We start from the raw sequence: 23,535 nt of genomic DNA on the forward strand, positions 1-23,535 counted from the left end.
CCTCGGAAGATTTTCTTCCCTTTTTTCCTCTCTGGCTCTCGCTAGCGATCGTAAACTAGTGTGTCTATCTATGCCGTTCAAACTAGACTTTCCAGATCATCCTGTCACCGACGCTTTGCAATGGGCGGATCCCCATCCTCTTTGTTTAGAGTGTTTGGGTCCGGATCACAGTTGGGACTCCTGTTTTTACTGCGACTCCCTTTCGGTCCGGGCACTTCAACGTTGGCTGGAGCGGTGGGAGGAGGTGTACCGACGAACTCCTGCTTCGCATTTTCAGGCATTCGACGAAAAGAAGAAACGCCCGGTAAGTTCTTTACTTTTCAGAGCCCCCCGGCCGGAGGATACCTTACCTGGTTCCTCCCGGGCCGGGAGGAGCTTGATCGTTCTGTCACCGGGGATTGCCCTCCGGTGCCCGTTGGGCCTAATAATTGTACCAGAGTTTTCTCCGAGGGTCTCCGTAAGGGGCCTGTGGATACCGGAGCACGCTCCGAGGCCCCTCCTGTGGGGGCTGTTTGTAGACCCAGTTCTACTGAGTCGTGGGGTACCGTAGCTCGCTCTGAGGCCTCTCTATCGGCTTCCCTCAAGAATAAGACCGGGATGCGCCCCAAGGCCTTGGTTGGGCTTGGTGTCACTGATCGGATGTTCGAGGCCCGCGCGGATAAGTCTCTTACCGGACCTGGGTCTGAGGTCCCTCGTACAGAGGCTAAAGCTACCAACATTTCTGAGAGGCCTGACAAGGCCTTATCGTCGAAGGCTGTTTCTCACCGTTCCCGCTCTTGCGGCAACACCAGACCTGTTGAGGGGGCAAAGAAGGAAAATTCTTCTTTTACCGGCAGTGCCGAGGTCCTTCCTGGGAAGGCTAATTTGGCGTTGGTATGTCAAAGAAACATTCCGGGCCTCATAGTACCAGCTCTGCCGAGGTTCCTTATGGTAAGGCTAAAGTTAAGACCCCTGATCCATCGACGGGGACCCCTGCCTCACTTCCTCACGTGCTGTAGTTCCCTTCAGGCAATGATAAAATGGCGCCCGTTCCCGCCAAGACCGCGGTGGCCATTTTGGGTGCTACCCTGTCATGATTCCTGCCCCATGTCCCCAGCCCTCCAAGATGTCAGGCTGAAGCCAAGCCACGATCACCTACATGGCCCTCAAGGGCCTCTCCATCCCTCCAAAGACCCACTTGGAGTCAGACTTGGCGCTTGTGGCACCAGACTCACTCACTCCCATAGGATAACATTGGGGATTGGACTTGTAGTGCATTGAGGGGACAAGATGGATGCGCCCACATATTTCGGTTCCCAGAACTGCATGTGCAGTCTAGTCTTTTGGGTGTGGTTCAGCCCAGAGACACCTGGGATACACAGACTATTTAAGCCACGCCCAGGCTGAGAAACATGCTTTGCGATTTATGCACCTGCAGCGTGACACTTGCCGTGTTCGGATCGGTCTCCAGTAGGCCTGCATCTTACTTCTGCGCTCAGCTCCTGCAAGAACACTGTTAGGAATAGCCTTACCTTGCGGCGCTTCTGCCCATCATTCATCGCTCCTTCTGTTCTGCGGGCATCTTCGGCGGTGTCATCCCCATCCTGGCACGCCGCTTCCTAAGGAAAAGGGAAAAGAACAGAAAAAAGGCATTAGTAAGCATTCAGCAAATCTTTGCTTATTTTTAAAGACCGTACAAGCTTCAAACGCTTACCTGAATCCCAGCCGCTCTGGGGGAACTCTGTCTCCGGAACTTCTCATCCATCTGCAAGAGGGAAAAGACACTCCAGGTTAGCGTGGAAACATCTATAGGCGCCGCATACAGCGCTTACTCACCGCATTTCTTCTTCATAACCGGCATCCACGCTGAAAACGTCGCGGCACCTAATAGACACAGAAAAAGAACTCTGTTCAATACAAATACGAAAGGGTCGCATCGCGCACCGCGCTCTCACTCACCTTCAGTGCTACTCATCTCAGCAGCACGTCGCCATCCCCAAACGCCAGCCATCATCGAAGGAAGGATAGGAACAAAGTTGGAGAACTGTTCAAAAGACTCATTATACTTACCTGTCAGACTCTTGCCAGTGAAGTAACTAGGCAACAACGAGCCCGCATCAATCAACTCACCCCTGCGCTGAAAGCAGGACGGAGAGCACACTTTCCAAGAAAAAAAGGTGAGCTGTGGATCAAAGGGAAGGGTTGGACCCCGGGGAAGAAGGGTTTCAAGCACACAGACAATAGGGAGTTTCAGTGTTTCAGTAGTGTTTCAGGCCCAGAATCCAGTCGAGTGGACTCCAGGGAAGGGTTCGAGGTCGTAAGAGGTCAGAATAGACTGAGTGACGTCCCCGTGGATACCAGGTGATCGGTACATACCCCTACAACTACGCCATCGGCCTCAGGTGTAGGGCTTGGTTCCTTGGGTGAACATAGAGTTCCTTGTGCGCATCCTTATCGGCCAGTTTGATTGGAACGCCCGGCTGCCCCGGTCGCACAATGTTTCGTTGCCTGTGGGGTCGCACCTTTGATTGATGTGGAAGGGCCGGTGTGGCACCTTTCCCTGTTACGTCCCTGGAATTATCCTCCTCATGAGAGGCCTCCTCACGTTCCAAAGCAGTCCTCCGAGGACACCTTTTTTGGTAAATTTCAAACGCTCATGCGTACCGACCCCATGAGGGAATATTTCAAAGGGCTTTTTAGGGAGATATGTCCGCCTGCGCCTCCGGCTCCACCGATTCCTCCGGTGGTTCCGCTGGCTCCTCCCTTGACTATGGTGCCTTCCCTGACTCTTCCGCCTTTGTCCCCATTGTCCCCTGTGGACAAGGCAGCGCCCGACACTGCTCAGCAGGATCCTGACCTGTCGGATGACGCGCAAGGCGATCAGGACAACGAGGACCTGCTCTGCTCTATTAGAGCTTTTCATGACCGGGTACTGGACATGATGTGCTTCTTACATGTTCTGGTGCCCGAGGCACCCGCCCCGCAGGAGGGCGTGCTTTCTGGGGCGTTCACCCAGTCTCCTTTGGAGCGTACCGGCCTATTCTTGCAAAGGACATTCTGGCCGAGGTCCGCAGGGTCTGGGAAAAGCCACACTCTGGACTTTTCGTCAATAAGAAATTTGACGCGCGATACAGGCTGCATTCTTCGGAAGAGGGAAGAGGTAGCCCTGTCGTCTTGTCCGGCCCCCTCCTCCACAGTGGTGGCTGTGGCAACTTTGCAGTCCAGGCCTGCAGCATCCTCTTCCACGACGGCTACTCAGGTTCTGGGAAAGGAGGATAAGCTCCTTGACTTCCTTGGGAGAAAAATGTTTGCCAACTCGGCCTTGCAGCTCAGGCAGGCCAATGCCGAACTGGTGTTAGCGGGGGCTAATATGCGGATGTGGAAAGGTCTGTCGGAGTTTGAGGACTTCATCCCGGTCGAGAAGCTGGAAGACTTTAAAGCGGGATTATCCAAAGCCAGGGTCTTGGCCCAGGATCTCCGGGAGGCTGCGGCTCATCACGTAGACACCTCGGCTCGGGGCCTTATGCTGGGGGTTGATACCTCACGGCAGGCGTGGCTGCATGCCACTGAATTCTCAAAAGAAGTGCAAGACAAGGTGTTGGAACTTCCGTTCGATGGTAAGGAGCGCTTTCATTCTACAACAGATGTAGAGCTCACCAAGATGAAGGATAGCACTCAGACAGCTAAGTCCTTGTTGGTCCTTGTTAAGACCCCTTTCAAAACCCAGAGACCGTTGTCACAAAGCCGACCCTCCTCTGGCTTTAGGGGCTTAATCCTGCAGAGTGGATACCCCTTTGGGGAATAACCGCCGTAGGCAACAACGGATTCGGTTTTTCTCCCGCTCCTCAGCCTCCTCCTCAGGTTCAGGTGTTCACCACCGTAAAAACCTACAAAATGAGGGTTCACTGCGCTCGCACGAGACCCCGGTGGGAGGACGCATTGCGTCTTATTGGGAGGCGTGGCAGACCATCACCGAAGACAGATGGGTCTTGTCAGTCGCTCGGGCGGGCTTCTGCTTGCCCCTACCCTTCAGCCCTCCTTTTCAGCTCTCTGGCTTGCCCCCCCTCAAAGCCGAGGTTCAGAAACCTGTGGACCTCGGAGCTGTGGAACCCGTTCCCCTCGGGGAACGAGGGGAGGGCTTCTACTTCCAGCTGTTTACGGTGCCCAAACCCAACCAGGCTGGCCTGCGCACCATCCTAGACCTTTCCCAGTTCAATCTTTTCCTACCCCAAGAGAAATTCAAGATGATCACGCCCAGCCAGATACGGTCCTCCTTGCAGATGGGCGATCGGCTCAGTGTGGTGGATCTTCAGGATGCGTACATGCATATTCTGATTTGGAATCCACACAAGAAATATCTCCGTTTCTCTTTGGGAGAGGAGCACTTCCAGTTTCGAGTGCTTCCTTTTGGCCTCAGCTCGCCCTGCGTGTCTTCACGAAGATGATGTTGGTGATTGCGGCCTATCTTCGTCTGCAGGGTATCTATGTGTATCCGTATTTGGACGACTGGCTCTTATGCAGCTCTTGTCCGTCGAAAACAGCGGGCAATCTTCAGTCTCTCCTTCAGCTCCTGTTCCATCTTGAGCTGTCGGTGAACTGGCAGATAGCTTCCATGATGATTTAGCAGGACTTGATTTTCTTGGGTTTTCGCTGGAACACGATCGACTGCAGGAGTGTACCTGACCGGGGACAGGATGGCGGATCTGTTAGCCACGTGTCAGATGTTTGCGCAGTCGGAGAGCATGGCTTCTGGGCCTCATGGCCTCGTGCGTGTTGGCCCTTCCTCTTGCTAGTCTCAAGATGAGGCGGACCCAGATGGCTCTTCGGAGTTCTTGGCGTCAGGCTGTGGACCCGGATTCCAAGTTGATAATGATTCCGGCTTCCATGAGAGTGGACCTGGAAGGGTGGTCATCTCTCAGCAACTTGTCGGTGGGTGCAGGGTTTCAGGACCCAGCCCCTATGGTGATGATCACGACGGACTCCTCCCTACTGGGGTGTGGTGCGACGTTAGATCCTCTTCAGGTCTCGGATCTCTGGTCGCCTCAGGACAAGCTCCTCCACATAAATCATTTAGAGCTTCTGGCGATCTTCCTAGCGCTCAGGGCGTTCAGACCGATCATAGCCAACAAGGTGGTCCACATATGCACAAACAATGTGGTGTCGATGTATTACATCAACAAGCAAGGGTCTCCCCCTCTCGTGGACCTGTCCATCCAGATTTAGGAGTGGGCTGTGCTTCATGGTGTTTGGCTGTTTGCAGTGCACATCCCGGGCCAGCTGAATGTCACACCGGATGCCCTCAGTCGGCGGACAGTGGTCAGCTACGAGTGGGAGTTGAAGGCAGAGGTCCTCTCATGGATTTTCTTGCATTGGGGCACACCGGAGGTGGACCTCTTCGCTACGGAGGTAAACAAGAAGCTTCCTCTGTATGCCTCCAGAGGGGGGCTGGGAGCCTTTCTGGGGGATGCTCTTGAGGTGCCATGGCACAACATGAGAGCTTTACGCCTTCCGGCCTCTGCCTCTAGTCCATCGAGCAATTTGGAAGCTGAAGAACTCGTTGAACTGTTCCCTTCTACTCATAGCCCCGTGGTGGCCGGCCAGGTTTTGGTTCTCAGAACTTCAACACCTGTCGTTGTATCCGCCGATCAGGTTACCAGTGACCCCCGATCTTCTTCATCAGGGGGAACAGCAGATGTGGCACCCCTCCCCACAATCACTCAGCTTGGCGGCATGGTGCCTGAGTTCAAGTCTTTAGAACATCTTAACTTGTCTGCGGATAACATGCGTATTATCCAGGCAGCCAGGAAACTCTCGACTAGATCCCAATACAGAAGTAAATGGCTCAGGTTCTGCCATTGGTGTTTGACAGTTGGACCCAAGGGGAGCTACGATTGACACGGTGCTGTCCTTCGTATCCTTCCTAGCAGAGTCGGGTGTTCACGTTCTGTCATGCAGAACTTATGTTTCAGAAGTCTCTGCTTATCTTTCTACGGACCAATGTTCTTACTCTGTGTAATCCAGTGGTTAAGAGGCATTTTGCAGGCTTGACACGCCTCTACCCTCCAATTCGTAGTCCGTTCCCGCCCTTGGATCTAAATATAGTCCTGAAGGCATTGTGCCATAAGCCTTTTGAACCAATGGCCACGGTGGACCTCAAGTACCTATCCTGGAAAGTGTCCTTTTTGGTCGCCGATACGTCAGCGAGGCGGGTGAGTGAGCTCCAGGCCTTGTTGGTGGAGCATCCCTTTTTGGTCTTTCACAAGGATAAGGTAGTCCTACGGACGAATCCTGCTTTCCTGCCAAATGAGGTAACTGAATTCAATCTGAATCAGTCGATCTCCCTGCCGGTCTTTTTTTCCGAACCCTACCTCAGAGGCAGAAAGGGTTCTGCATTGTCTCAATGTCAGAAAGACTCTTACGTTCTATCTGGACAGAACTTCCGAGCTTAGGAGTTCTTCTCAACTGTTTGTGACTTTTGGTAACCCTCAGGGTAAGCAGGCTTCTAAGGCAACTACTTCTCAGTGGATCGCCGCCTGCATTATGGAGTCTTTCACCGTCCAAGGGCTGAAACCTCCTACGGGTATTCATGCACACCTGGTGTGGGGCAAGGCAGCTGCGGTTGCTTTTCAGAAATATGTCCCCTGGGAGTCCATCACTAGGGCAGCTACTTGGGCCTCCCCATCTGCCTTTTGTAAGCATTATTGTCTTGACATGAGCTCAAGATCTGATGCTCAGTTTGGTCAGGCTCTGCTGAAGAACCTTTTTCAGTAAGGGGTATTTCCATCCACCCGTAGTTCTTGTTAGGAGTGCTTGGGAATCTCCCATAAGTATGGAGGAAAGGGGACGGGATGTAGGAGTATAACCAGGTTACTCACCGTAGTGACCACCTTATTCCTCGTCCATAGTCCCCTTTCCTCCAAACGCCCGCCCGCCGTCCCCTCTAATAAGGTTCCTCTGTTTTTGCTAATAGGTCTCTGACCTGGCGATAGGAAAGGACTGATGGTGCAAGAAAGAGAGGAAGGACACATTTTCTTAAAAAAAATGTGGATGCTTTTTACAAAGTGCTCCGGTCCCGTCCCACAGGACGGAGAGATGTCCCATAAGTATGGAGGAAAGGGGACTATGGACTAGGAGTAAGGTGGTCACTACGGTGAGTAACCTGGTTATACAGACACGGCAATATGATGTGTGCCCTGAGGCCTGCTGGCATGTGGCACGGTACAAAATTAAAATAAATAAATATGAGTGTTACCTCTGTGACACCTCTGTGAACAGGGGTTCAGCTATGACAGGGGTGATGTGTTTTTGACATCTGGCCTGGAAGTCTCTGCAACTGCCACGTGGGACAAATACAAGGAAGATGCCTTTTTGATCCTCTTGCAGGAAGGCAAACACCTTCCTCCCATGGGCCAGGAACTCTCCCCAGGAGGTCTCCATGGAACCTTCATAGTCAGCCCTCACATTCCAAAGCCACACTAGCACTAGGGTGCTGGTCACTGGAGTCCTTTGAAGTCAGTAGACATGGGAAGATAGTGCAGTTAGAGTAGCTAGAGGAGAGAGGTAGGCTGAGAGAGGGTTTCACCATCTTGGCTTCTGCTAGGGCCCTCTACAACACCCCCCTCCTGACTCTCTCATCGCCTTCAGGACAATGCACTCAGGGCATGATGTCAGGCAGCAGAGCTAACCGGTACTTCTGAGCATACCAATAGTTTAAACACTAAAGTAAAGTAACGAGGAGTAGCAAGATTCTGAAATTCAGGGTGATTGGAATTTAAAATGATGCTAAATCAATGAGAAGAATAAGTTATCCTAAATGTAAGGATACTCCCATCCTCTGCAAACCTATTTGCTGAAAATAGTCCATAGGTAATAAAATGATTGATGTATTTAGTATTTTTCAGGTATCCACCTTCATACTGAGATTCAGGAGTAAAGGAATACTTAGTCAAAGTTTTAGTTTTTGGACAATTGTATTTCAATAAAACAATATTTCGTTCAACAAAATTCAGATGTCCAAGACTTTATCAACGTGTTTCGTGGCAAGATCCCTTGACCAGGGGCATAACATTAACAATCTGTTAAATGCAAGACACACATTACAAAAGTAGAAGTGCGACCATGTACATATAAAGAAAATTTCAAAAATCGTATCTACAAGGTAAAGGAATACACCTTTATTGGGGATATTGAATTGATTTATGCAATGAGTACCTTAGAGGACAAGAGAAACAATAGTCTAGGGTTACATTCTATAGAAATAAATTAATAACTTAGGATACTCCTATTTACGTGTGTGTCTTAGTTTAGAACACAAGTGTAAAGCCAATCTTAAAATGGCCGCATTTATAACTGTGCCATAACGTACCTGGTGTAATGATGTCACAACTTGCATGTAATGCAGTACGTGTGATGGAGAGAACTTCATAGTCAAGTAGATTGTAAATAATGCTAAACAGTCAGTTATTCCAGGAGACTGTCACAATAAAGTTAATATCTTCTACTTACAGCGAGGAATGACTGATGCATACTATAAATCTCCATGAATGAGTAAAATTGAAAAAATCCCTTTTGAGGTGGGGGAAAAGCCATCTATCATATGAGGCATGATGGCGTACAGCCGTACATATGACAATATATCCAAAAGATCAGGTAAATAGTTAACAGTAATAGCCAACATAATAACTTCAATGACATTGTGAAGAGTTTGAAAAGAGATATCAAAGTCTTAATAGTATTTCATGTATGGTGTTGACATCTAGATAGCTCTCAATTGTCGTTTTACATGGTCCTTTAGACAAGTACAATAAAAATGCTCTAAGGTAAATGGTGCTGAAGGAGCAATTCGATGTTGACTCCTACATTAAATACTTAATAATAATGGGATACATTGAGTCAGGTTTTCCAATCTAAAAAAAGTTCCTGTTAAGCTTGTTTTTTTTTGTTTTTTTGGGACAACCCTGGGCAGTTGGTGTACGGTTTGCAACACCATGCATCTTAATTGTGCTACAGTATGTTTATAGTCATTAACGTGGCACGCTACTGGAGATTTTAGGTTACTACTGTGGATGTTGGATTTATGTTCCGTCCAATGCTCTCATGCCTTGCAGGTGCTCTGCCCACATAATACCAGCCACGAGGACAACTAATTGCATAAACAATATTACGTGAACTACAGGTAGCCTAGTCCTGCATTTGGATCTTCTGTCCAATCGTATTCTATCCCAGTTTTTCTTAATAACCTTTGATATATTGTGGCTTTGGCTGGAATATTTAATGGTGCGTCAACATGGAAAGGACTTGTCTTCTGTTTGGGAATCAACAATTCATGTATTTCACAAGATGCCTTTTGGGGACCGTCATTAACTATATATGGATAGCCTCTTGAAAGGAAAAGGTCACTCCTAATTTCACATTCTTTTATATGTGTCATTGTCAGAGATTATTCGCCTTAGTCTTGGGAATTGACTGTAAGGTAAGTTATTCTTAAGGTGTGGATGAAAGCTTGAGAAGTGTAAAAGCAACAGACAGCCTGGATTGGAGCCCTTATTGCTGGCTGGCTTTACACCAATTTGATGCAACATTTTGCTTTTATGAGGAGAAGAAACGCAAGCCTTATTTGTTTCATCTCTGCTCTCATAGAAGACCGAAAATAATTCACCTGGAACTCTCTTGGGATACAGTCTATTCCAGCAGTCCTCTGCCATATCGGTGAAGACCGAAGCATCCACAGGAAAGGAGAGCTCTGCTTCCTAACCATCCCCAGGGAATAGTGGACTTAACACTGTTTTTGGAGTAAGGCCTCTCTGCTGGCTGTGCATTGGAGCCAGGATCCTATTCAATGGATTCAAAGGAACTCCTGTAAGAGCCACAAGAGGACTCACCTTATCCCTGTAGACCCTGGAATTGGCCTTCCAGCAACCCAGAATCCTCTCAAACCCTTAATCGGACGGGGAAATCTGCGGGCCAGCCTGACAGATGCACTTCGAGCCGCTTCAGGGTCTGTTGTGCTCTTTTATTTGGCACTTTACGTGTCTTCAAACTGCTTACCTGCATTTCAAGCCATTCATATGCCGGCTCGGATCATTGCAGCAGACTGAATTACTCCACATGATTGCTGACTCGACTCCGTAGGCACAACTGATTCGCACATAGACTTCGCCTGCTGGAAATCATCGACTCATTGTCTCTGGACACCGGCTTGACCCAGTAGAAGCATTGTTTCACCGGCCAAATCGACTGCGGCCTTGAACTGTTCGAATCCATCGACTTGCATGCCTTGAATGCTGTCTCGACCCAGTGGGAGGCTGCACATTGAACCACCTGGAGATCTACTACCCAGGGACTACACGCGAACATCTCGACAACGACTCAATAGCTGTAAAAGCACCTAGAAGCATGGCTCGCTGCTGTTGTCCACCCAAAGACGAGAACTTGTGAATAAGCCCTGTCAACTGATCCATTTTAAAGGACCATATTGACTATTGAAAATCCCCCTTCTATAACTGCAGTCTACATATTCCTTAACAATTGATATTGCTGCGAAGTATCTTGCCTAAACACCCCAGCCTATCAACAAAGATTACCCTTTCACGTGAAAGCTCTGCATGCTCCGAGTTTCTTTTACAGGGTTGGGTTGTTAAAGTTTTTAATTACTTTGTATGCATTGATTTTTTTTAAAATAAAGTTCCTATTTTTTATAAAATCTTGGAGGGATGTTTTTTTATTTTGGGTCCATTGTACCTACGCTGCTTGGGGGTTGCTGATGTTTTTGACTCATACCCGTCCTCGTGATACAGCCTACCTTTTGGCCTTTGCTGCGGGTTTGCCACTACTCATGCAGAGAAGTAGTTATTTTGGCACAGTACCGATCTGAATCCAGTTCTTACTGACCTTTTCAGGTGCTAGTTTGGGATAATGTGGATTCTCTTTCTATGTCTTTGGAGCTATGGTCAGCTGTTGGCTGACAGCCTCTTTGTTTGAATTTTGCATGGTGTGTGATTGGCTGCTGTTTACACTGGCTGTTTTCTACAGGGGATATAAGCAGATCTGCCCGACTCATCTTGTCTACTGCTGCAACCCTCTGCCTGCACTCCTGGAAGGCCTGCGGCCACGGAGAAGGGCTGAAGCTACCCCCTAGCACCTCTGATGCTCCACCTGATGCTCCACTGATGTACAGCAAAGTTTGATTGGAAGGAATTGACTGCAGCACTCCTCCCCCCCCCCCCTGATCCTGTGAAGACAAGTGGATCACCTCACCTGCTCAAAATCCTTGTCTATCTGAAGCTATGGACCATGGCTGCATTTGCTGGATCCACACGTGGGAGCCCATGCCCTACTCTTACCGAAAAGGTACACTGAACCATTTGGATACAAACGTCTTCATCCATGGACATCATGCAAGTGACCTGGTCCAATCACACCTCTTGTGGGAAGCTCTATAAGCCTGTGCTTCTCTTTGTTCAGCAACTGCACTGACAAACTCTTCTCACAATCTTTTTTCCATGGTTGTCCCCTCTAGGTGTGTATCTGTGAGCAATGTTAGGGCCATTATCCTAAAGCCCTGTAGTCTGCGTCTTCAGGTGTATCTCCTTGACTTAGGTACTGTTATTGATACTCTCAAGCACATTAGGCTCTCCAAAAGGTAGTGTATCTGTGCAGCCCAGGCCAGAGGAGGTAGATTGGGGTTGTTCACAGGTGCTATTAATGTCAATTGAGAGAATGTCCTCACACTTTAATTGTATAACAATATCTTTATATAAGAAAAGGCAGGAGAAAATATCACTAAACCTGCAGGTGCATTTTTATAAGGAAATACGCAGTAACAGGTAAGCAACACCTTAAAAAGAGACAAACTGGCACAATTGGTTCTGATTTGGGAAAGTCTTTGGCAGTAGAGAGATACTTCTCCCAAAGAGGCCCCAAAAGTAGTTTGTGGTGTATGTGCAGTGATATCCACAGATGACCCTTGATGAAGAGGGGACCAGGAATGCGAAAGAAATGATGACGGTGCTCACCAGCAAAGCTAGTGAATCAGATGAGCAATATCAATGGACTGAAGCAGCAGTTCTGCACACAGTTCCTGTGCATGTTGTTTGGCGAAAGGCGATTATTGCCCATTTGTTGTTTCACTGTTGGAGGGGCTGAGCCAGAGAAGAGGTAAGACTGAGTTGTAAGACTGAGACCCCACCGTTGACAGAAGGCGGTGAAGCAAGGTTCCCACGTCCTCCTCTGGCAGTTGATTTGGCTTCCGAGGATGAGGTCGGCTCAAGGAAGACTTGCCAAGTGACACCCACTGAAGAAGGACCAGGTGGCAAGTTTGGTGGTGCACTTGAAGGATATGGAGCAGCACAGCCCTGTAGAATTTCTCAGACTTGGGAGATTGAACCAGGGCACTTACCTGGCATCCTCGGGTGAAGAGTCTGGTTAGTTCAGCGCAGAAATTCTGCAGTGTTCTGACAACAGAGGCACCTGCCACTGGGTCCGTCAATGCAGGGACAGTTGGGAGCTTCAGAGAGACTAGGCCTTTGGAGCAGGAGCTGTGTTCGTTACCCCACCAGATTGGGAGACTGGGCAGTGCCATATGCTCTTCAGGTCTTTTGGAGAGACCGAGCTTAGTTGTGTAATTTGGTGGAGTGTCAACATATGCTGGTGCAGAGCTTTGGGCCTTTGAGCAGCAGGGCATCCAGGAATCCAGATACAGAGATCCAGCAGGTGAGTGAATTGGGGGGGTGGTCAGGGTGGGGGTACTGCTTTGATTACCCCGGTAGGAAGCCAGTGAACACAGTACACCAAGAATCATTCCAATAGTGAGTGGTCTGCCAAAGGCGTACCATCCCTCCACTCATACCCAAGCATTCTGTAAGGGTCTCTCTCACAAAGGAAGGGATCCATTCTCTCCCAGACAGGCATCTGCATATGCCAGATAGGGGTAGTTTCAGGCTGACTACAGCCCCCAATCTTGGAGGTCCGGTAGCCCAGGATGCCCACCGCCTTGCATACAATGGGGACAAGGGATAGTAATATGTAGCCCCTCACCCCCACATCTTTGAGGCGGCAAGTACAACCTCCATTTTGATGAATGGAAGGGAGTGGGGACAGGGGCCAAAAAAGGACCTTGTCAGATAAAACAAAGTCCTCCTAGTTCAACCATTTTATACAGGCTGTCGGAGAGAGGGAATTCTTACTGAGAGACTAAAGGGTGCCTTGGGATACCACTGCATTATGAGCCATAAGGGCCCTTAATGCAGAGCACAAACAGTCTGTTGGACTCTGGATTAAGTCTGGCTTGGAAACCAAAAGTCATGTAAAAGAATATGGGGCTACCACATGTGGTAGAAAATGGGCTTTCCGCTTAAGAGGCTTGATTAAGCCTTAAATGGGCTTAGCCGCCCTTTTGCTTTCTACTCATCAGCTATGATGATGCTGCAGCCCAGGCCGTCCACAGCATTCCCTCTGCCTGCATGTGCCATAGAGATCATGCTTGCATCAGGGGTCTTAAAGGATGGTGGGCAAAGTATATGCACTTTTGGATTTGACAGTTTCCCTGCAGTACTGAGCAAAAGAGAGTTTCTTAAGCTGCCTTGCTGTGTGAGTGCCATAGGAAAGTGTGGTGTGCTTATGATGTCTTTGTACACTTGCAGTGTGAGTGCTGTAGGAATTTGCAGGGTATTTCTGATGCGCAAGTGATGCCTACTACCCGTATTGAAGGAACCTTAATTCCTTTGCTACAAGTTTTCCTTGGGCCTGAGAGCTCCATTCCCTTAAAAGGCACAACCCCTCAATGATCTGCTTACTTAATACATAGGGCCAGATTCTCAAAGATTTTTTAGTGTATCTCCTGACTTACTCCCAAATAGTAGTAGCCCAATTCAAAGGGCATCTGAATGAGCACATCTTGATGCTTTCATTCAGATAGCCCACCCATTGCACATTTTGAAAATAAAGTGGTGTTTCGGGGCATTTAAAAGCGCATTCTGAATTCACAAATGGGATGCGTTTTTAAATGCAGATCAAGGAGGGCCATCCCCCTGTGCCTTTTGAAACCGGCACAGGCAGAGATGCACATCATGACACAGTAATTTTTGACCTTGTTATGATTTATTTTTATGTGTGAAAGCCATGGTTTGAAACGTGGCTGTCACACTTGCATTTCCATCTCCTAAACGGGGTTGGATTTTCTTTTCTCAAGCATTTCACTGAGATGGGTCCTTTATGTCTGGGTGAATGCGCTCCCAGTTACCACGTGGTTGCTGGGAGACTGTCGTACACTAGAGTCGGGAGCCGCTCTGACACGAAGGCATGCAAGGGGGTTGGTCAGCTCAACTCTGTGCCTCTTGGTGTGCTTGGGTCACCTTTCAGAAGAGTAATAGTGCAAATAAATGAGCGCATTCTCTGCGCTCCTTTCCTTAAATTACATTTTGAAAATCTGGCCCATAGTGTCTCCGTGGGGACAGGGGAATCATTGAATCACAAGTTCTTTTTTGTTTCAGCACATTAAGTGTAGGACCTGTCAATCTTCAAATGTCTTCATGTAATGACACCTGTTTTTTATACTGGGGGCTGAGGGGGACCAGGGGATTCCACCCCAACCTGCCCCATCTACTTGCTGAAAGAGGAATCCATTCCCTGCACTAGATGTCTCCGAATTAGTCTGAGCACTTTGTATCAAACATTTTTGACTTCTGCTTCACTGATGTTCAGAACGTAGAAGAATAGATGAGGAAATGCCTGCCCAAGTTGCCAACTTCATTTGTTTTGTTGCCAAAGGATATTGCATTTATAGGACGTCTTAAAGCACGACAGTGAGAGATTTATCTTACCTCCAGACTGTCATTCACATGGTTAAAGCCTAAATAGTGGTGTTGGGCAAGTGCCTGAGCAAGTAAGTTCCCTATGATATGCAGTGGGACTAATTCTACTCTAGAGTTAGCCACAATTGAGGCATCTCATTGGGGCACTTAATCGTTATGCTTTGACATACTGGCAGGTGTTAAAGGTGACCTGGAATTGAAGGTTTTGTGTGGTCTGTTGCAGTCTGGTCTTGGTGGATAAACCTGGCTGCTGCATTGTAAATAGGAGAAGCCCTTCACTCTAGTATCTCTCAATCCCATATACATACCCTTAGGTCCCGTCCCCTTTCCTCCATACTGCATGCGTGTCCCTCGTGAGGGACGGGAGACGGAACCTTTTTCACCAGAAAAATCTACTTCCCTCTAAATTTAGAGGCGTGAAGAGGCGAGGCCCTGGGAGCATGCGCTGCCCTGACTCTGCCCTCAGGCACCACACCTCAGTCCCGTTTTCCACGCTGTCGGGAACGGGCCGAATTCATCAGCGCTCCTGGGTTTGGTCTTCTGCCATGTAATTCCACACGTACATTTTTCCTCTGTCTTTTTTTGTCTTTTTGTTCAATAGGTACTTGGTCCTCAGACGCCACAGCTCCTCCCTGGCGCATGTCGACTTCGACAGGGTTCAGAAGGTGCCCATCCTGCAACAGGCCTTTTCCAACTTCAGACTCCCACGCCCTCTCCCTAGGTTGCCTTGGCCTAGACCACGGTTGACAAGCCTGTTCGGCGTGCGGCTCGCTGTCCGCAAAAGCTATAAAGGACAGACTAGCCAGGTGGAGGGAGCTCTTTCAGCGGTCTCCTTCTGAGTACCTCAAGAGTTTCGTGAGACGTTCGAGGCCAGAGGTAGAGCCTAAATTTCCATCCGCACCTCGCAAAGGAGACCCCTTCCCAGGGACTCTCCTCCTACGCAGGTCCTTTTACCAACTTGCGCACCAAGGCTGTCACAGCTACCGGCCTTTGGGCTGAGGGGTCCTCGGATCCTCCCGGTGCCAGGCTTGAAGGGCCTCTAGGCTCCATTACTGGGCTTGCGCCCGAGGGGCTCAGCCCTTGTACCGGCATCATGGCCGAGGAGCTATGCCCTGTTATCGGCAGTACTTCCGAGGGGGCGCCTGAACGCAGCTCTAACGACCCCCGGGTTGAGGTTGGTACACCTACCGGGCATGTGCCCGAGGAGCGGGGCATGTCGCACACCTCACACATAAGAGACTTGACAGAGGCTGGCCCAAGCGAGCCGAGCAACACATCACAGCCACGTGGTAGGCAGCTCAATAAAATGGCTGACGTACCAGAGAAGGACACCCGTTAGACGCCTCTGCATGACTTCTGCGAAGAACGAGTATCAAGGTGGGACTAGCATCAACCAAGTACGTGGCCTACGGCCTACCCTTCTTATGCGGAAGACTGTTTTCCTTTGCGTCTGTATGTACAGGGTCGGCAGCGGCCTCAGTTGCCTCTAATAACCCCCTCAGTGCCCTCCTCCTCCTCCTCCTCCTCCTCTTTGGCCAGCGAGTACCGGATCTTTGAGAGGTTCCTCGGCCTCATGAAGTCTCCAGATATGGGGGCTATCAACAAGGACGCAGTCAGGGAAGTCCTTCCCGCTATGCTAGCGGCACCACAGACACCTCCGCCAACATCTCTGGTGCAGCCGGCTCCTCAGCCTACTCCACAGGCGGTTCCATACCAGCCTCTGCCTTTTCCTCAGCCTCTGGCGGTCGTCCCCGTGCCCCAGCCTCCGACTCCGGATACTCCACCTCCGGATACTCCACCTCCACAAGATCCCGCAGACCCTCAGGATACTGATGATGATGAGGAGGAGGATCCTGACACACCATCATCGGCCAGGGCCTTCCACGAACGTATCGTGGGCCTGGAGGAATACCTGGGCCTCCCACAGCCCCAGGTCGAACAGCCGGCAGAAGGCATCCTCGCTGAAGTCCTCACCAGGCGCCCTTCTGCCAGAACGGGAATTCCACTGCAAACCGATGTAGTCTCCCTCGCCAAGAAAGGTTGGCTCAAACCACACTCTGTCCAGCCAGTCAACCGCCGCCTGGACGCCAAGTACAGGCAGATGGAGGGGGATACACTCTTGCTCTCCTCCCATCCTCAGCCACACTCCTCGGTGATCGCTGCAGCATCACTGTACTCCAAACCTCAGTCGTCCTAGTCTTAGACAGCGCTGTTAGGCAAGGAGGAGAAAACCTTGGAGGCATACGGTAAGAAGCTGTATTCCAATGCTTCCTAGCATCTGCGACAGGCCAATGCAGGCGCCATGCTGGCAGCCGCTAGCCAGAGATTATGGCGGGAAATTGCGGACTTCCTCCCAGAACTCCCCACCCACAGCCAATCGCGTTTCAAGGCGGGGCTAGCCGAGGCCAAGCTCGTGGCGCAGGATATCATGGAGTCCACACTGGCACACATCGCTACCTCTGGATGTGCCATCTGTATTGCCACGGACATGAGAAGGATGGCCTGGCTCCGGGCAACCAAGTTCAACCCGGAGGTCCAAGAACGTATTCTAGCTCTGCCCTTCGAGGGCACTGACCTCTTCCACTCCAGCACAGACGAAGAGCTGCACAAGAAGAAGAATAGCTCTCAGACGGCTAAGTCTTTATCCATTCTGACAAAGGCCATGCCCAAAGCGTACTCCCAGTCTCAGCAACGCTTATCTGGGGGCTTCCGCGGCTTCCAGGAACAGATGTCTAAGCAGCCGGAACGCTCGCCGACCCCTAGTCGGCGCAAGCATCAAAAAGGGGGTGGGGAGCAAGGGCTTTTTCCAGTTCCCCTCCCCCTCCTCTGCCTCCAAGGGTAAAAAGTCATGGCAGACCCACTCGGGTCCACGTGTTGCCAGTGGGGGGAGCAGAACTTTGTGGACCCCTGGATCCTGTCAGTAGTATCCTCTGGGGACGACCTACCTATTCCTGCCTCTCCTCACTCCTCTCCCCCTCTTCCGCAAGTTGGGACAGCAACTCTTTTGGCGGAGATTCGGTCGCTCATCCTGAGCCAGGCCATAGAGGAAGTCCCAGCCTCAGAGTGGCGATCAGGCTTCTACTCCAGGATCTTTGCCATTCAGAAAAAGAACCAGGCTGGCCTGAGAGTTGTACTGGACCGTTCCACCCTCAACCTCTCCTTACCTCTCCAGAGGTTCAAGATGGTGACGCCTGCTTTTATTGCAGAATCACTATGCAAGGGAGACTGGATGTGCTCCCTGGATCTGAAGGACGCCTATCTGCACTTCCCGATCTGGCAACCCCATCTGTCTTTCCTTCGGTTCAGGATCATGGGATGCCATTTTCAGTACAAGGTCCTTCCTTTTGGCCTCAACTCGGCCCCAGGATCTTTACCAGACTCTTGAATGCGGTGGCAGCCCTCCTCTGGGCTCAGGGCCTTCATATATACCTCTACCTAGACGGCTGGCTCGTCAGGGCTACATCTCAGGAAGCAGTTCATCACTCCTCCCATGCACTGATGAACACACTACGCGACTTGGGCTTTTCGCACAATCTCAAGAAGTCACAACTGCAACCCACACAGTCGTTGACCTTCCTGGGGCTCATCTGGGACACATGCTCCGAGAGGGTCTTCCCCTCGGAGGACAAAATCTCGGCCATCAGGAGGGCCACGTCCCACTTCCTCAGCCAGGGCTCTACTTCGGCGTGGTGGTACTAGCATCCGCTGGGCCTCTTTGCAGCGGTACTGTTGGCCGTCCCCCACACAAGACTCATGATGATGAGGATTCAGCTACACTTAGCAGCATCGTGGAACCAGGCGAGGGGCTCTCAGGCAGAAATGATCAGGATCCCCATCTCTCTCTCCACCCTGACCTCACATGGTGGTTCAGGGACTGCAACCTGCGGACGGGCAAGCCCTTCCCGCCCCCTGTCCCTCAGGTGACGATTACCACAGACTCCTCCCTAGAGTGTTGAGGGGTCCACCCTAGAGGACCTATCGCTCCATGGCACGTGGACCTAGCAAGAACAAGGATACCACATCAATTGGCTGGAACTGAACGCCGTCTGGTTAGTGCTCAGAGCCTTCCTCCCACGTATCAAGGGAAGCGTGGTCCTCATCCAGAAAGACAACTCGACCAGTATGTACTACATCAACAAGCAGGGGGGGGGGGGGGGGAACAAGTCCCTTCACTGTGCAGACTGGCGATCAGCATGTGGGAATGGGCCTTGGAGAACGACATCTACCTTCAACCTGGAAGTGGACAGGCTCAGCAGGTTGGGAGCAGACCACTACAAGTGGCAGCTGAACGACCTCGTTGCACGGGAGATCTTCCACTGTTGGGGCTTCCCCCCAGGTGGATCTCTTTGCCATCAGGCACAACAAGAAGTGCCCCCAGTTCGCCTCCTAGCAGGGGCAGGGCCTAGGCTCGCAGGGCAACGCCTTATGGATCCAATGTAACGGCATGTCAGCATACGCCTTCCCGCCCACTCCACTGATTCACAGAGTACTTTGCAAGTTCAAAGAGTCCCGCCAGCTCAACCTCATTCTGATAGCTCCGTGGTGGCCAGCACAGCCATGGTTCTCGGAGCTGCTCAGCCTTTCGGCGGTCCCGCCAATACACCTGCCGACAGGCCCAGCACACCTTCTGACACAGCAGGGGGGCAGGGCCGTCCAACCCGCCCCCCAGAAGCTGGCCCTCACAGCGTGGTTCCTGAGCAGGTGACGCTCAGCCACCTCAACCTACCCCAAGCCAACCTGGAAATCTTACAGGGGACTTGGAGCAGGGCTGCCAGGGCTCAGTATAAGAGTAAATGGACCAGGTTCTCCCACTGGGCTCACTCCGGACATCGACCCGCTGGCTTGCTCATTGGACGACGTGCTGTCATTCTCAGCGCACCTCCCCAGCACCGGCGTGCAGGTGGACACCTGCCGCACACACCTCTCAGCCATTGGGGCCTGTAGGAACTTGGAGGAAGGGGTCTTCTCCTCCTCCAACCCGATCGTCGGGAGGCATTTGGTCGGGCTCGCTAGGCTCTACCCGCCCATCAGGAAGCCACACCCTGTGTGGGATTTGAATCTGGTTTTGGGTGCCCTCGCGCACAAGTCTTTTGAGCATATGGTTACGGCAGATCTCAGGCAGGTCACCATCAAGACGGCCCTGTTAGTCGGCCTCACATCGGCGCGCAGGGTCAGCGAGATACAGGCCCTAGTCGCCTCAGAGCCGTGCACCACCTTTCACAAGGACAAGGTGGTCCTGCGGACCCATCCGGCATTTTTACCTAAGGTGCCATCAGCCTTTCACTTAGAGGAGATTGTCCTTTCTACATTCTTTGCTGACCCGAAGGACGAGCCTCAGAGAATTCTGCACTGCGTGGCTGTCGGGCGTGCCCTGAAATTCTACCTGGACAGGACCAAGGGCTTTCGCAAGTCAGATGCCCTATTTATCACCTTTGGAGGCACCATACCGGGCTATCAGGCCTCCAAAGCCTCCATCTCCCGCTGGACGGTCTCTGCCATCAAGGAAGCATACGAGGGCCAGCATAGACCCATTCCGGCGAACATGCATGCACACGCGGTCAGGGCCAAGGAAACAGCCATCCCCTTTCAGCGCCATGTCCCCTGGCAGGTCATTAGCAGGGCGGCCACGTGGGCCTCTCCCTTGGCTTTCTGCAAGCATTACTGTTTGGATGACGGCTCCAGATCAGATGCGGCTTTCGGACAGGCGGTTCTCCGGAACCTGTTTGCTTAAGGAGGGTCTCCTCTCCACCCTGGGGCTACAGTCAGTTGTATTCGCCCATGCAGTATGGAGGAAAGGGGACGGGACGTAAGAGTAATTATAAATTACTCGCTGTAGTGACTAACGTACTCTTAGTCCATAGTCCCCTTTCCTCCATACATCCCATCATCCTCCCCCTAATAATCTGGTGTCATTAGGCAATGGTAATTCTATTGTGGAAGCGTCTTGGGGACTGAGGTGTGGCGCCGGAGGGTGGAGTCAGGGCGCGCATGCTCCCAGGGCCACGCCTCTGCGTGCCTCTAAATTTAGAGGGAAGTAGATTTTTCTGGTGAAAAAAGTTCCGTCTCCCGTCCCTCGCGAGGGACGCCCATGCAGTATGGAGGAAAGGGGAATATGGACTAAGAGTATGTTAGTCACTACGGTGAGTAACTTATAATTCCTGTGAAAGTAATTAAATCTTCCTGACATTAAGGTGCTAGTGGGAGGTTTGTCCTTAATCAAAAAAAGCTGATATATATATTTTTTGTTTTTTTTTAAGAATCGATAGTATTTCTATTTTACAGTTTGAAGTGAAGTGCAAATTAAGGTTACCGTTTTAAAACACTGTGGGCCTCATCACGAGTCTGGCGGTAACCCTTAAATGCGGGGGTAGTGCTATTACCACCGCATTTAAGGGTCCGCCAGATCATGGCTTTGGCGGATTTCCCCCCAGCTCTAAGCTGGGGGGAAATCTGCGGCAAATTTGCCGATTTTTTTTTTTGCGCGATTACCACCGGCGGGAAATCCGCCGGCGGTAATAGCGCAAATTTTCCCCATTGGGCCCAATGGGGAATGGGCAATAACCCTTCCGCCAAACCCGTGATCCGGCGCTAATAGCGCTGGGGGGTTTGGCGGTAGGGCTATTAGCCGCCCAACTCGTGATGAGGCCCTGTGTCTGAACAGTCAGGTTTTACATAGGAAAGGCTGGGCACCTCCCTTAAATTCATAGCTGACAGCTTCTCAAAAGCATTGTATTTGGCACCATGCCAAGAACCACAAGGAGGTCCAGCTGTTGATTTTATATATTACGTCTGTGTCCAAAACCAAATATATAAAAGATGTAAGTCCATCCTGGTCTTCCTCTGAAAGTTTCACAAAATCCTTCCACCCTTTCTTTGGCTTCAGCAGATTGAATTTCCTAGTTTTTTAGCTGTTTGTCGAAACACTGTCTCCTCAAGACTCCAGCAACTCTGGTTTTATCAAGGGCCATCAGATCCAATTTGAAGGCCAGAGTGCTTTCCTTGCTAGTTTGTATCCAGTTCTGTATATATTTGTATTCGCTGTAAGGTATTTTGATTTGAACGAAGCCTACACACTGTTCACATTTCCTAGCCTGTTGTATTGCATAAGAATGTTTTTGCTAGGTTCCACAGGTTTTCTAACAAGGCTTTGCTCTCCTTTGCAGGGACGTCTGTCGCCAGGACACCACGTGCGATTTCTACTTCAGTGTAGATGCAGAGGTTGTCATCATAAACCGTGATATATTGAAGGTTCTGATCGGGGAGAACCGGTAAGTGGCACTGTTGCTGTCATAAAGCTGTTGCATTGCAGTAGGAAACTCAACTTGGTGCTGGTAGTGCTACTATGCAGAAGCTTGCTTTTTTAGACAACCGAGCCAAGGTCAACTACATCTGGTGTTGAAACATTTTGTATTTGAACATTTCTGTTTTGGATTCAAGAGAATTGTGAGGAGGGGGAAGGTTTAATCAGATCCAAAAGTAATTAGAAAAGGGAGGAAAACAGCGACTTACTTTAATGCAGTGTGGGGAATAGGCTAATTAATTTTGTCACTTATTGCAAAAACATACCTGGGCGTTGAATTGTTTACAATCCAAGGCAAACTATATATGCCTGGAACCCGTTAGCAAAACTGCTGATTTGACTTTGACAGGTTTCAGCAAACACATAAGATGCATATTCACAGCTGTGCACCCAGACCTATTGGTTTTGATATATCTTCCTTGCAAGCACAGGTAATGCACACAAAGTGTTTTTAAACCTTTTCATTCACATTTTACGCTGGTTAAGTAAAACAAGTGTCCACTGTAAGTGATATTGGATGGTCAGACTTAAAGCCGGGAAAGCACTGGTAGGGTAAAAACATAGTTTTTTTCTAATCAAGCTACACAGAGGTTGAAATACAAAAGGGTTCATTGCTACCTTTTATTGCAATCACATCACTCTGTGAAAACATGGCTTAGTACTCAGTGCAAAAATGAATGCACAGGTCACAAATGGTACCAGCTATCCTCATTTTATTATGAAACAAAGATTGCAATGATTCAAAACATTGTTAAGTGGTTCATTTAAAAACAATGGGCCTCATTACATCTGTGTCGGTCAAGAAACAACGGGGCCGGTAAGCCTATTGGCACCATTGTTTCTGGACTGGTACAGTACAACTCAGCGTGCGGGTGCCGTCTTGCCTGCCAGGGTCAGACATGCGCGGCGGGATGGCACCCGATGGCAGAGTTCTCACGGAAGCACGGGCACTGTTAACGGTGCTCCCATGTCCCCATTCCCATGGAGTCCACTAGGACTCCATGGAAATGGGCACTAACAAAATTACTGGCGCCTGACTTCCCGGCCACCGGACTCAGAATAGTCCGGTGGCACTGGGAAGTCGGGCAGCGGTAATTAATTTTCCGGGTTCGGTGGCTACCGCTGGTTTTACTGGCAGAGTTACCACCGGGCCCGTAATACGGCCCAATGTGTTATTTCAAAAGGATTCACTGTAAGAAAAGTGAATTTTCATTCTCCTTCAGAACGTCTTTTTAAATTGTAATATGGACAGTTTAATCATTCTCATTTTAATATCCATTTAATTGTAAATCTTGTAGTGAAAGAAAACATGCTTAATCATTCAGTGTCTACTAAGCAGAAGCAATTATCATGGGTGTAAGCTTTTTAATTTTAATTTTGAAATATAAACATTTTTCACCGGCTGTGTTTCAGTGGGCTGTGCACCTTATATTTAGGCCCAACTCC

General features: G+C 50.0%; 1 protein-coding gene across 2 annotated transcripts in view; it reads left to right on the forward strand.

The window, feature by feature from the left end:
* PLOD3 (procollagen-lysine,2-oxoglutarate 5-dioxygenase 3) overlaps positions 1-23,535 on the forward strand; it is a 796,608-nt gene that overhangs the window by 532,919 nt on the left and 240,154 nt on the right. For both annotated transcript variants that reach the window (XM_069646170.1, XM_069646173.1), the window contains exon 11: positions 21,953-22,057. In XM_069646170.1, coding sequence (XP_069502271.1) covers positions 21,953-22,057 — 105 coding nt within the window. The remainder of the gene's footprint in view (positions 1-21,952; positions 22,058-23,535) is intronic.

The sequence above is a fragment of the Ambystoma mexicanum genome, chromosome 1p, assembly GCF_040938575.1.
Source record: "Ambystoma mexicanum isolate Mex_15411 chromosome 1p, UKY_AmexF1_1, whole genome shotgun sequence".
In the NCBI taxonomy this organism is placed as follows: domain Eukaryota; kingdom Metazoa; phylum Chordata; class Amphibia; order Caudata; family Ambystomatidae; genus Ambystoma; species Ambystoma mexicanum.